This window comes from Centruroides vittatus, unplaced genomic scaffold (genome assembly GCF_030686945.1).
Source record: "Centruroides vittatus isolate TY-2023 unplaced genomic scaffold, ASM3068694v2 scaffold_324, whole genome shotgun sequence".
NCBI classification, from domain to species: domain Eukaryota; kingdom Metazoa; phylum Arthropoda; class Arachnida; order Scorpiones; family Buthidae; genus Centruroides; species Centruroides vittatus.
Window position 1 is genome coordinate 6,152,427 of NW_027122701.1, and position 14,759 is coordinate 6,167,185.

A 14,759-nucleotide genomic window follows, 5' to 3' on the forward strand; every position below is an offset into this window, starting at 1 on the left:
AAAATGCTTTGTTATAACTTTATACTTATGACTGTTCATAAACAAAGTCTCCCATAATGAGCTTACCTTATAAAATAAGGTTGTAATGGTAGCCAATCAGAATAGTCTTTTACTTATCATTGGCCACTAAGATGTAGCAAAAGACTGGCATCACGTTTTCAAATGCGGTGAGCAAGAAGACATTATTTTTCTGACACTGAAAGACTTAAAGTAATCTACAAATTATAATATAAACATATATCTGAAATTTGCATTTGGAAGATTCTTGATTATTAAATGTAATGGTTTGATATAAGTATTCTGTTCCTTAGCAGCTCTCTGCATAAATTTATATACAAAATTATTTTTCAGTTCTTTTGAATCCAAGATTGTCTAGGTTTTGTATAATAATCAGATTTGAATATTTCTCAGTCAACAATTTTGTTTAGTTACATTAGTTAGTTAGTTGAAGTTATGATGATCATCTGTCAATAATCTTATTTTCAGAATGTAGCATTATAAGTAGAACAAGTTCTTGTGCAAATGCATCTGTGATATTTAAAATTACATTAAAAACTTGTAAGCATGATAGAAAAGATTGTCATGCAAATTTACTATTTAATATTAACTCTAGATATTTTAATTTCTATTATATATTTTAAACAAATTAAAATTCAGTATAATTTAAATTTTTTTTAGGAATTGGTGTGCCTATTCTTTTAGCATATGTATATGGAGTGGTGCCAATATCTTTGTGCCGTTCTGGTGGTTGTGGAGTGACAACATCTGCTTCAGGTGTACGTATTGAATTTGATGAAGAAAATGATATTGGTATTGGAAGTAGTGTTGCAGCTGGTAAGTTTTTACTTTTGTTTGATTATTACTAATAGTAATAATAATAAATTTATTTTGGTGATCTTATAAAAATTTAACAGAATTACATAAATTTTATTTAAAACAGAAAATGAGTTTTACATTAACTGAGAATATTAACTTAATGTTTTTATCTATGTATTAATGAACTACAGTACAAATAACTGTGTTACAAAGCAAAATTAAAAATAAAAACTAATTTTGCTTCAGTTAAGAGCAATATAACACATCATTGAGACTAGAAATCTCTTTTTGAAAATATTTGCTATTAAAATTCAGCAAACCCAAACTTCCATGCTCAATAAAGTATAAATCCATGATCTAGTAAATTAAAAATAATGCCTTACTGTCACTAGACTGATCAGATTTAATTAAATAAAAGTTACTTTATTCAAAATCAAAAGTTTTTCAAAAAAATGTAAGAAAAATGTAATTTTACTATAAATAATTATTTTATTTAATTAATTTTTTTGATAATATCATTCTCTGTATTTATTTAATTGTAAGAAACATTGTTGATTTAAAATTATAGGAAAGTTGTGTACTTTTAATATTAATGCTCTTATAGATTGATTTATTTTAAAAAATTACTTATACTTTTCATTTATTTTAACATTTCAAACAAGCTAAACACAAATTTTACTTACGTAAACACTGCACAAATAGCTAATATCCAGCAAGAAAAACTACAAGAAAGCAAAGGTTTTCATCCATGTTGAACAGGCTTTCTTATAGTTTTTTTTTCTGAATATTAATTAATATTCAGAAAGAAATTATTTTATGTTGCTGCTTCTTGTGTTTTTTCTGTAAAGTGTTCATTATTCGAACATAAAAATCTTTCGCAAAAGTGTTTATCTGATTTGTTCGTAGTCTGAACTGTTTGTTAACCGATTACCCACTATATTTGATTTATGCTATTAGCATACATACAACTCCTGAACAAAAGTATGGAATATTTTGTAATTGCTGAAAAAAAATTATTTTGATTCTTAAATAATCAAACTTGCAAAAATATTATTGAACTTTTAATAATTGGCAAATATAATAGACATATTAAAGTATTTACATACCAGACATCATAGAGATATTTGCATAAATTAAAAATTACAGTATTTTAAACAAAGTAAGAGTTGAACAAATTTATGGAATCATGAAAAATATTAAACAAAAGTTGGGAATATTTTGATGATTATTATAATAAAAATTATTATATTAAAAAATATTGATTTTAACATACTAAAATGAATACTACTATTGTAAATAAATTTTATAATGTTATTATCATACAGGGTCTGTACAGACCTGAAAAGTGAGGGAATAAGATTTTTAGCAGAAAAAGTCAGGATTTGCAAAAACTGTGGAATCTGTCTGTCTGTTCTCACTCTTTTTTGATTGGAACATGTCTTTGAGTTTGGTTTGGTAAAGGGAGGTCTATTGTAAAGGACTGCTTTTGGCAGAGCAGGTGTAAAAGCAACACGACCTTGGTAATTGGTCCCACCTGGCGTTGTGTCTGTAAACGGTCGGGAAGACAAAGGGTGTAGCGTCTCTGTTTATGGGACTTGTGTGTAGGCGTCAATGTGTTTACCACATGTTTGTTGACCAGAAAAAATGTAAACAAGGGACGGACATTACGGTAAGCTGTTTCGTCGGGAGAAGAGTGGACATTTTTGAAAGCTTCCGAGGAAAGGGAGAACCCTGATTGGTCATAAGTTTTCGTCGAAGAACTCTTTAAATAGTAAGAGTGGCGAGAGAAATGGGAAGAAGGGCAAGAGATGGATAGTACGGTAGTCTCAGGCACTTGGACAGCCTGCTGAGCATAGAGAGAGTGTTCTCCTCAGACAACGATCTCAGGGACGGGTAAGTGCAGAGACTGGACAGGCCGTACGGTTGAGCCAACTCCACAAACCGACCGAAGTCTCCCCAGAGTCTAATTGTCCTCGAAGGGCAAGCTGTTACGTGAGACACCGTACTTTGTTGTATCGTGTGTGTAATGTTGTTAAACTTGTATATTCTGAAATAATTTGTTTTGTAAATAAACTGTAAATATTCACTGGATTGAGTGTGGAGGTGTACTTTTCTACGAACCAACGTAAGAACATTTTCGAGTCGTAGGAACCAACTCGAGACGGATTATAGTAAAGATCTTCACTTCTATGAAAACTGGAGTGACCAAACAAAAATGGCAAGATTTGTTACACTTATATCTCATAAACTATAAATGATTGAAATTTTGTTGGATAGAAGATTTATGTCCATATTTAAAATGGTGGATAGTGGGGGTGTGCAGCTTTGTGGGGAGGAGTAGCAGTTGTACGTGAACACTGAAAATGTTAAGGTGTTTGGGCAGTGAAACTTTGGATTGTGAAGCGATAGGATGTTGAAATTGGTGTTGATTTGTACAGAAGGACAGGACTACAAAATTATTTAGCAATAATAACCAACAAAATAGAATTTGTAAAGTTATAAGTCAATAAGTATGTGAGTTGAAGAAAATTTTCATAATGTTAAAGAAATTACAAAGGAAATGTGAATGAAAATGTAAGAAATGTATATCATTGGAAAGAAAAATTTAAAAGAAATCAGAAAAGTTTAAAATGACTAATGCCAAATGATGCAGATTGTATGAAGAGAATAAGAAAAACCGAGCGTGTCAACTCTGACATGACTATTTCGAGTGTGCCACTGCCCGAATTGATAGATATTGACTTGGAATATGATAATCACCAAGACTTTATTCGTTTACATCTTATGCTTCTTCTAATAACACAAAGATGGATTTATGTCTTAAACAATTGTAATTGTGTCCCATACACAACCCTCCCATTTTTTTTTTGACCTGGTTAACTCATTGCTGTCAGTTGATGCCATGGGGTGGAAGCAAAGAACTGTCAGTTGGCTTAACAATATTGTGTACAGGACATTTTGGAACGAATGGCAGACCTCATGCAATCTATGTATTTTTATTTGTTGTATTCTTCACTGCTGGCCGTATACAGTATGTGGAGATAATAATTCTGCCAATTTTGACAGATTGATGATCTGTGATATGTCTTCTCTCTAACTGCAAATTTTTATGTTCAGATGGCTTGCGGAATTACAGAAGTATACCAAATATTACCATAGAGTTAAAATTAGGTTTCAAAAATGCCATCGACAACAACCTGCTTTCCTGCCAAAACTCTGCCACTCCCACTGTAAGTTTTGGGGAGGGATGAGAAGAAATGTAACGACCTTGAATGTGTCTGTGCTGGACCATTCTTCTATTCAAATTATTTTGAATTTACTGCTTCCTTGTTTTAAGAAAATTTGATTTTACTACACAAATCTTTTTCTTATTTAAATAAAATTTATGAATTAATTTAAATTTAATCATGAAATTTTTTTTATATGATGTAGAAATGACATAATTAATTACGTAATCAATTTTACACAGTTGTCAGTTTTTGTAAGTGAATAAAGTGTTTTTTAATAAAAAAAATTTATATAATTGAGTACAAAATGGGCTTAAATAAACTTTGCTGAATATTATGTAATGAAAGGAGAAATGCAGAGATGTTAATAAGTCAGGGAATAATGTCATAATTGGTCAGGGAATCACAGATGGAATTACCTGTTGGATCCTGATCATAATGAAGTATAAAATTGAAGTGAACATAATAATGAAGTGAATGATGGCACTCAATAGTGAATTAAGTGAAGATAACAGTTAATTTTGAAACATGAAGAAGGAAACTTACAAAGGATAAAAGCAAAAACATTACACTGCTCTCAAGGGACAGTTCTGAAAATAATTTCAAAGTTTAAAACATTTGGAAGTTTGAAGACCAAGATCTACAACCAAAAGATATGACTGTAATTTTATTAAAATTGTAAGGAAAACAGATTTTTGTCATCAAGCAGCATTAATTGAAAACGGGGAAAGAAAGGTGTTAATGTATCAGACATTACAGTAAGGAGGAGACAAGCAGAAAAAAGATTGTCACTCAAGAAAAGTCAAAACAAAGCCTTATATAACAAAAAATAAAAACAACATTTGAAATGGGCCAAAACTCATAAAGACTGGAGTGTTAATGACACGTAACAAGTTATGTTCACAAATGAATCAAAAATGTGTGTTGGCTGTGGTAATGATGGCTGCACTAAGTATATAGAAGATCAGATGAAAAATTCAGTTCCGGTTGTTTAAATTCATCAGGAAAATTTTCTATAGAGGTAATTTATAACCTGTGAAGGAGTTGGTGAAATGGCAATTCTTGATAATACATTGAATGCTGATGATTACTTTGAGTTATTAGAATCTTTAGTCATTAAAACATCAGATCACATTGGTGATAAGATTTCGTCTATCAGGATGATAATGCATCGTGCTAAAGGGCTACACAAATTAAGCAATGGTTTCAAGAACATATAACATACAGCATTTAGAATGGCTTACCAACAGTCCAGATATACCTCTCATTGAAAATGTTTGGAACGTTCTGAAGAAAGTGATCTCTAAAAAAAAAAAAAGCTACAACTATAGAAGAATTAAAGAAGACAGTCAAAGAATCATGATTGATTCAGAACTGTGTAAAAAAAACATTTCTTCAATAGCACAAAGAATTAAGGCTGTAATTTAGGCAAAAGGTGTTCCTACAAAATATTAATCATCATTATTCCATAATTTTGGTTAATATTTTTCGTAATTCCATACTTTTGTTCACCTCTTACTTTATTTAAAATGCTATAATTTTGTAATTTATGCACATATCTTTACAAAATTTGGTGTGAAAATACTCTAATATGTCTGTTATATTTGCCAATTAAAAGTTCAATAAAATTTTTGTGAGTTTGATTATTTATGAATTAAAATAATTTTTCTGCAGCAATTACAAAATATTCCATACTTTTGTTCGGGGTTCACATTACATACAGTAAACCTTCCCTTTATACAAATTCACTTTAACATGAAAAATTTTAAAATAATCAACTAGACACCAGATTTCCCTACAATGCATGAATTTAAAATTTTTAATGATTAAATTCATTAAAGTAAATTAACTTTATATACCTTGGGGAACTCCCAAATTTGTATAATTACAATTTAATTTATTCTGTAATCTTATCTGCAGTTGTGTAGTAAACATATGTAATGTAGCAGTGTGTGACAGTGGAATTACAATTTAAAGACATTGACATAAATGCAACTGTACATTTAGTTTGAAATTACAATAAAACATTCTTATAGATTAAGATTCTTATAATTTTTCTCAGTTTTACATTCTATTTGTACTATATTTAACACATGATACAGTATTTCATGTACACTATTTCTAGATTTCTCTCTTATGGGTTTTGGAAAGACAAACAGTTTAACATTTTTGATACGTGAAAATGCATATAACCTCTATTATAAACAAAATATTTGTATAACTATATCAATAGGAATAAAATTAGTATAATTTAGTTCTTTCAGAATTTGTAATTTAACATACATCATTTTATGTATAAGGTTTATTATTCTGCCAGTTACAGGTACTGTACCTGTTATTAAGTGTTAAAGTGGAGTTATGTTGTTTGTGACACTACTCCATGGCTCTGTTTATTTACTGCTTTTGTGGAACTAATTACTAACAAATGTATGGATTAATGTATATATAGATAATGATGACTCTAAAATTGGGGGGAATGCATTATACATGACTCAATTTCAAGACTTAATAAGGCACAATAAAAATTATAAGAGACATTGTACATTTAAAGTATATTTTATGATTGTAATTTCTTTGATTAAATGAATTTAGATTGATATTTAAAGTACAGTTTAAAAAAAAAAAAAAACATCTAAACTGATAAACAGTTGTGTTACAAATTTTAATAAATCCTATGTCTGATCAAATATAGATGAGTGTACTGTACTGTACATAAAAATTAATTTTATATAATGTAATGTAATCAAAATACAAAGACTTTAAATGTGATGATAGTGATCATAAAATTAAACTTTTAACTAAATTTTGGAATATGGTGATTATTGGTCTTTTCAATCATTTTTAACTTTTATTTCAAATATTCTTATGAAAGAATATTATTTTTTATTATTAATATTAATAAATAAATTCTATTCATTTTATTGATTTTGCATGATTTTATTTTGCATATTTAACTACCATTTATGGTTAAGAAATGAAAAGTATATATTTTATTGTTGTTACTTTTGTACATCAATTTATTCTTATAGTTGAAAAGAGTGTCTTTTCAAAATCCAAATACTAGTTTTTTTTATTCTAAAATTGCAATGTCAAATTTTACAAATATCTTTCCAATGTTTTTAATTAACTGATACTCTTTGAATATTTTTTTTATAAAGGAGTACATTTAAAAATAACAAACTACAAATTTTTACTAATTCATATATAAAATTTGAAATTATTCAATAATGTTGAAATATATTCTGCACTTCATAAAATATAAAATAACTGCATAATTTTAATTTGTATGAAATTATTATGAAAGAAGTAAATTTAAATTGATTATTAAACAAGTTAGGCTTGTTTTCAATATTTTGCTTTGTGTTATTTGAGAAGTTTGTAATGTTGTTAAAAATAGTAGTTTTTAATCTTAAAATTAAATTTCATGAAAGTCATTTTAAGAAATTTTAAATAGATGGTGTCAGTGTTGATACTGCCGCTAGTCACAGAGGAGTTAATCCAAGTATTGGAGAAGTATCTCTTGGAATGTCTACTAGTCTGAGTTTAGGAAGTGGAAGTCACATGGGAATGATGAGAGATCGAGATAGTGACAGAGAAAGTGCTAGTAATACGGCATTAGCTGGTAGTATTGCAAGTGCCTCTTTAGCTGGAAATATTGCTCACAAGTAAGTTTATTTAGTAAATATATACCAATATATAAAATTAACAATTTATTATCATATTTAATACTTAATATACGTACCGTATTTTACGGACTATAAGACACACTTTTTTCTTCGAAAAATTGCCTCCAAAATTCAGGTGCGTCTTATACTCCGTAGCGTCTTATAGGTATTTTTTTTTTTTTAAATTGCTTAAAAATTAAGGTGCGTCTTATAGTCTGTAGCGTCTTATAGTTCGTAAAATACGGTATATGCATTTGACAATTTTTGTTAAATCAAAAGCAGTTTGAGACTTCTAGTTGATAATTTGTGTCCTGACAGATGACGTAGCTTGAAGATTGTATGTGTTTGTTATTAACTATTATAATGCTCAAACTCTTTTTTCATTAGAAAAATTATTATTTTATAAGAAATTTGTCAAGTTTATAAATCTTTAATTTTCAAAACAGTTTAATGTCAATACACTTACAGTATTAACATTTCAGTTATGCATTGCCTTTCATTATATGATAATCTGTTAGTACTATCTGTTAATCTATCTTATAATGGAATGTTATATCTTATATATGTATTATATTATATTATATATATATGTTATACCATTATTATGATCTTATTTTAATATTTTGAGTATATTTTGGGATATATTTATTGTGTCTTATTTTTAACAAGTTATGTTGCTATTTTCAAATATCATTAGGTAAAAGTCATACAGTTTGAACATTAGATGGCTCAAAAATATCTAAGTTTTGATAAAGTTTCTTATTAACTTACAATAAAATTATACATCCTTCATCAGAACTTTTTTCTAAACTAAATAACTATTTGTAAGGTGAAGGAAAGCTGTACATTATATTTTATTTTTTAATTTTACAAGTCCCTGTCATAGAATGCAGTCAATTAGACTTCATGTGTGCATTGTAAGTTTCTGTACAAGAGTTTGGTTTACATTTTTCAGACAGTACTTAATGTAGTTGATCAGCTAATTTTCCCCTTCTCTTTATAGTCGAAAAGAGTGTCTTTTTCAAAATCCAAATACTAGTTTCTTTCTTTCTAACCAGCTGTCTTGAGAATTGCCCAGAAATCCTTGATTGACCTAATTTCTGGCACATTTGCAGGGTTGTCTTTCTTTTTTAATAATGATGATTTCTTGTCATAGATAATCCAGTATGGTTTTGAAATAGTGGGAATTTGCACAATATAGTGAGAACATGCATTCTGCTTGAGAATAGTTCTTTTGAATATAAGAAAGTAGTAAATGAAATTATTAATGAAACATATATACTCATTTAAATATCACTGGACACTGATAGCAAAACTTGACTTTCTGATTAGGGCTCAACTCAATCTTTTCAGTTTGATTTGCAATCCAAACTGAAACGGTGCCCTCAGATTTTTTTTACTTGGAAAACTTCACATTGGCAAGTATAGAAAAGACCACTGGAATAAAATTCATCATTACCATTGATTGTCAAGTAAATTAAGATTTATCATCAAATAAAGTAAGATCAAAATGAATAACTTTTCAGAAATTTTGTAATAACTTTTCACACTGCATCTTTGTTTGTCTGTTCTGTCTAGAATTACCAGCTTCTTTCAATATTTAATATATATTTTTGTTTTTAAAGTCTTATGGGACAACTACAGGAAATTTTTAGTTTTAGTGTTATTGATCAAATTGAAATCTTGTTGCTGTCTCCAATTCTAACTTTGGCTTTAGTTAGAATTTTTTTTTTTTCTACCACATCCCTTTCTTCTCTGCAGTGGTTATCCACTCTGAAAGCATCCAAGAACACAATATATAGTCAATTTTGAAATTACTGTAAAACATTTTGCAAAAGAAGAAAACTTTTTTCCTAATATTTAATATGTAAAAGTTGTACACTCTTAGGCACAAAACATTATATTTTGTTGTCACTTTGAAAGAAGCAGAAAGTTGAATGCAGAAAAAGATTCTGTGGCATTCCATGTACAACATAATTAAATATTATTGGCTATTAGCTAAAGCCTGAAATATTTTGTGCAGACATTTATTGGGATTCTGTAGATGAAAATTAAATTTTTAAATTATTGATAGAAAAATCACTGATAGAAATATCATTTTTTTCATTAATATGCATCTTTTTAATTGATATTGAATACAAATGAACTTACATTTATTATTTGAAAGAATACATTTTGAATAATTTCATATTTTTGTCAAATCTTTAAGGAAATTCTTTTAGTAAATGCACTTTTCTTATACAACAACCTCCCTTTAAAAACCCCTTATCTTATTGTTACAAATGTGTTATTTTTCTGTTCTGATTAGTGTTATATTAGTTCCATTATATTAGTGTTATATTTTTTATTATCATCTATATAGTTAAAGCTGTTTCTAGGAATGAAATTTCATTCCTATGACAGTGTCTGTACAGGGAAAGAAATTAGCTTATTTAACAATGATTTTTCAGAAACAAAATTAAGCTAGTTAAAAAAATTTAAGGTAAAAATAACATAATTAAATGTCCTAATTAATAAATTAAAGCAGAGATGGGCAACCCGCGGCCCACAGTAATATTTTTTGCGGTCCGCGTGGCATAAAATACGAATAAATATATCAATTTCCCAGCTTAATGAGATATTCAACAAAAATTCAAACGTTATTTTCTACAACTTATATTTGTGAATAGTTTTTTCGCAATGAATTTAGTAAAAATTAAAACAAGAAACCAACTAACAGACACATGGAAACTAATTTAAAACTAGCAGTGACTAATATTTGGCTAAATATTTCTGATATATTATGTTTAGATCAGTGCCAGAAGCTATATTAAGTATACCTATGCTAATTTATAATTATATATGAATAAAGAATTGTGATTTACTGACAGTTCCCCTCTCTTTTCTCTTGTGTGCGGCCCGTGTCAGTTCAAAAGTTTTGAAATGCGGCCCTTATGTAGAAAAAGGTTGCCCATTAAAGCATGAAAACAATGAATAAAATAGATACTGTATAATAAGATTAAAATTGCATTTACCAGTCACACAATTGACTTTGTCATCTTAAATATAGCCACTAGATCTGCCACATGTTATCCGCTTTCATGCTTCACATCCGCTTTCATGCTTCATGACAAGTTACCTTTACACCTCAATCATTGATACTACATCTTTCCTCTTGGGCTTCATTGCTTCCATATACTTCTTTGATGCCATGGTTAATAGATAGTACAGGTATATTTCGCCTTACGTCTGTAATTGGTTCCAGGAGAGGCGACGTAAGTCGAATTTACTTGTGTAGTTACGACGTAAGTCAAAACTATGGTGGAAAACGCCAGTAATGAGCACTTAAAGACCACTAAATAAGACGACAACACAGAAACACAGATGTTTTCATGTTTCGTTCTCTAGGATTTATGATGATTATATTAACATTTACTATAAATGTACATATTTTAATATGATTTTATGTGCTTTTAACGCTTTTCTAGTGATATTACGACTTCAATATTTGTGGCGGACAGATGTAAAGTCGAATAAAATGACTTAAACTTGATTTTTATTTTTCCATATACTTTTTTGACAAACAACGTATAATCAAGAACGACGTAACTTGAAACAACGGAACTCGAGGTATACCTGTAGTTAATAGTTCATAATGGCTAATGCTATCATGGTTAATAGTATCTTAAATTTTTTAACTAGCTTAAATTTTTGGTGTTGGCTAAAAGGCAAACACCAAAAATAAAGCAAAAAAGGCACTGAAAACATGAACATAATGCAAGAGATACTTTCACAGCAAGAGTGAGAAATAACTTGGGTGTACAACAGATGATGATTATGCAGTGAGTGCTTTTTCACTGTACACTCAGTTTGAACATAGAAGCATCATTTGAACCCAGATCGAATTTCTTTTGAATTTAGCATTCAAATTCTGGAATGTTTGAAGTTAAAATTATTTGAAGTACAAGATACCACTATATATAATCAGGTGGCCATATTTCAAAGCTAGCACTGCAGGACAGCCAAAATGAGAGAGATTAAAGTTTATAACCCCTCTTATTTTAACTTTAATTTTGTCTTATTCTAACTCTAACCATTATCAGTTGATTTTTATTATAAATAATATTATTGTTACAATTGTTTTTGTCATGAATCATGTATATTTCTTTAAAAGAACATGCAACATTAACTTTCTAAATAATGGCCCAAAAGTCTACGTTGTCGGCGTTGCTGTTTTGCTACGTGCACTATCGCTCGGTGGCGAGAGTGACGTTGCCGTTCAATGCGGCACGTGCTACACCCCCTCTCTACTCCACACTGTCTGCCCTTTTGCCTCTGCTGATGTAATTGCCAGTTGACTTTCCGCTCTCGCTAAATAAAGTGTCTTTGCGCTAAATAAAATAAGTAACTCCTCTCATAGTCCTCGTGCATAATTCTAATTTAGGTCATTTGTGACGTCAATGAATCACGTGACGGAACGATTTATGATTATTTGATGACCCTGAAACCAATTAACGTAGAGGCAGAAAGGGCCTTCTTCGCAGCAGGATATATATACAGTTCATTAAGAAGTAGGTTGGGAGACAACAACATCAATACCATTTGTTTCTTGAGATCCAGAAAAGTCAAAAAAATAACAGAAGTGATTGATTTAATTTTATTTAATTTTTTAAAATACTTTATTCAAGACAAGACTAATATTTTATAACTTCTACTCTAATTCTATTAAGTTAGAGTTTTTAACTTTTATTCTATAAGTGGTTAGTGGGCTAGGCAAGGTAATTTTATTGTGAAAATTAGTGAGAAACTGAGACTACTTAGTTAGTTAAATAGTTAATTAAATTAATGAGTATCAGTATCTTAGATACCAGTATGTGATGATATGAATGTATGTGATTCATGATTGTGATAATAATAACTAACTACTAGACTACTACTAATTACTTACTGACTACTTTAATAACATGAATAATTAAATTAGTTATAAACAACTACAGACTGATATGTAGAGCCTATATAAGAAAACTGGTAAGACTGATAGCCACTTAGCCACTGATTATCCGTCCTTACATTATTATAATATATTAATATAAATTAAATAATAGCAAAGGTAATTCAACTAATTAACTTAAAGATTACATTATAATTGTAATCTAACTAAACATTTAAAGTTAATTATCTCTATCTCAAGTGTTAAACCGAACCAAAGTTAAGTTTACTATCTAAATGTGTAAGAAGTTTTACTGATTTATAGTGACCAGTCTAAATAATAAAAGCTTTTTAAGTATTTAAAAAATTGTTTTATTTCTTTAAAAAAGCATAAATTGCTGGATAGATAGATAGATAACACTTTATTGCACCGAAAATACATCTGCGCTGGATCCAGCTGGAATGATGTTGGTCCAGCAAAAATCCAGCTGGATTGCAATCCCTATATATATTTATATATAAGGCATGATCAAAAAGTTTCCATTCAAAGGCTGTACAGTCCAGATTTGGTATGCCAGTCATGCAAAAGTGCCATGACCATTTAGGCAAGCATCCCACTGCTTCACCAGGTTGTGAATATACCCCGTTGGTAAAACTCCTGTTTTTGCTGCTTGAAGAAGTCTGAAACTGCCCGCTGCATTTCTACGTTCAACCGGAATCGTCGACCTTTTAATTAAGGACTTCTTTAAGGGACCAAAGGCATGAAAATCGCACGGGGAGAGATCAGGACTGTAAGATGGGTGTTCGAGTGTCTTCCACTTTAGTGCACATAACTTCTGCATTACAACATTTGCAGTATGGGGACGTGCATTATCATGAAGCAGAATCACCCCATTTTGCAGTTTTCCTGAACATTTCGCCTTAATTGCACATCGTAATCTCTCCAGCATTTCGCAGTACCGTGCCCAGTGATGGAGACACTTGGTTCCTTGAAATCAATAAGCAATGGGCCCTGATGATCGAAGAACAGGGTAAGCATCACTTTTCCAGCAGATGACTGGCTCTTGAACTTCTTGGGAGGAGAGGACAAAGGATGACACTACTGCATGGTCGTTGCTTTCGATTCAGGTTCCCAGTGGTGGCACCAGCTTTCGTCACCAGTAACGATGCGCTCAAGTAACGTGTTGCCTTCAACATTGAAATGCATCAGGTGCTTCAGGGAAACAGGCTACCGTAAGGTCTGCAGCCAGTGGATACCCCAGGCGTTAAATTCCAAACAACAATCAAACTAGATCGCTAACTCCTGCTGGATTATGTGTTACACACTACTAAAGCTTACGTCGAGATCTTTTCAAAGCGCATGTATGGATATACGACGATCCACCCTAATCGCATCATCAGCTGCCCGCTTGTTGTTGTCTGTATTGGATGTGGCTGATCTCCCAGATCAACCTGCATCTTGGGTCCAATTGCAAGCAGCTCTGAACTTTGCGCACCATTCCACCACAATGGTTTTCAACAGGCATGCTTCTCCAAACACATTCTTCATTCTTTGATGAAAGTCTACCAGTGTGTTTCCTTCGGCAGCCAAAAAAAGAATCACAGCACATTAGTCCTGTTTGGACACATGTGGTATTAACGTCGCCATTGTTCACGTTTCAGCGTTTTCCACACAATAATCCCATGCCTCACTGTCGGTGGTTATATACCCCACATCGGCGATGCACTAATTTGCATATATGCTGCAGCCATGTCCTTAACACCTTCAGTCTTTTTGTTTAACTCCTAATGGCACTTGGAAAACCTCTAAGTAATGTATTTTTTATATTAAATAATTATTTCCACTCAAATGTGAATCTTACAGTAAAAAAATTGCCACGAAATAAACACCCCCAAAAAGTGTTCTTACAGAAAAACTGTATAAAAAATTGAAAATAATTTAAAATGAATGCTTTTATTTGAAAATATAGCTGCATGGATTGTTGTTCTTTCATTTAATAAGGCGTGAAATTTCACATGTGCAGTCTACATTGTTTATAAACCAGTTGACCTTGAGAACAGCTGGAGTCAGCTTTCCCAGGTAGTTCTCTATGCTTCAGGAGAATATTGGTTTAAAATACCAGGGGACCAAAAAAAAGCAATT

The 14,759-nt window shown here is 30.5% G+C and overlaps 1 protein-coding gene across 1 annotated transcript in view; it reads left to right on the forward strand.

Annotated features, from left to right (window-relative positions):
- Positions 1–14,759, forward strand: part of LOC136988248 (E3 ubiquitin-protein ligase RNF19B-like) — a 115,081-nt gene that overhangs the window by 77,069 nt on the left and 23,253 nt on the right. Inside the window, exons 9-10 of the mRNA XM_067286106.1 lie at positions 679–834; positions 7,498–7,708. Coding sequence (XP_067142207.1) covers positions 679–834; positions 7,498–7,708 — 367 coding nt within the window. The remainder of the gene's footprint in view (positions 1–678; positions 835–7,497; positions 7,709–14,759) is intronic.